This window comes from Acanthisitta chloris, unplaced genomic scaffold, assembly GCF_000695815.1.
Source record: "Acanthisitta chloris isolate BGI_N310 unplaced genomic scaffold, ASM69581v1 scaffold30536, whole genome shotgun sequence".
NCBI lineage: Eukaryota > Metazoa > Chordata > Aves > Passeriformes > Acanthisittidae > Acanthisitta > Acanthisitta chloris.
The window spans coordinates 1-270 of NW_008680248.1; the positions used below are offsets into that span (position 1 = coordinate 1).

Below are 270 nucleotides of genomic sequence, written 5' to 3' on the forward strand. Positions count from 1 at the left end.
AAGGCTGCCACAAGGAGCCAGCCACTGTGACCCAGCTGCACTTCCTCCCTGGCCAGGTACGTGGGTGTCCTAGGGGGTCTGGCAGCAGCCCCAAGGCCCCACACACACCCTGCTGTCATCCCCTCACCCCCAGGGCTGGCTTCTCTCGCTGCTGGATGACAACACGCTGCACCTCTGGGAGGTGTGCCAGAAGGAGGGCTGCTCCCACCTGGAAGAGACCCGCAGCTTCGGCCTCCCGGGACGCCCAGGGTCCGGCAGCGCTAAGTACTT

At 65.9% G+C, this 270-nt stretch overlaps 1 protein-coding gene across 1 annotated transcript in view; it reads left to right on the forward strand.

Moving 5' to 3' along the window:
- Positions 1-5: 5 nt before the first annotated feature.
- Positions 6-270, forward strand: part of LOC103805014 (lethal(2) giant larvae protein homolog 1-like) — a gene marked incomplete at both ends in the record, with an annotated part of 1626 nt that continues 1361 nt past the window's right edge. Inside the window, 2 exon segments of the mRNA XM_009077648.1 lie at positions 6-56; positions 134-264. Coding sequence (XP_009075896.1) covers positions 6-56; positions 134-264 — 182 coding nt within the window.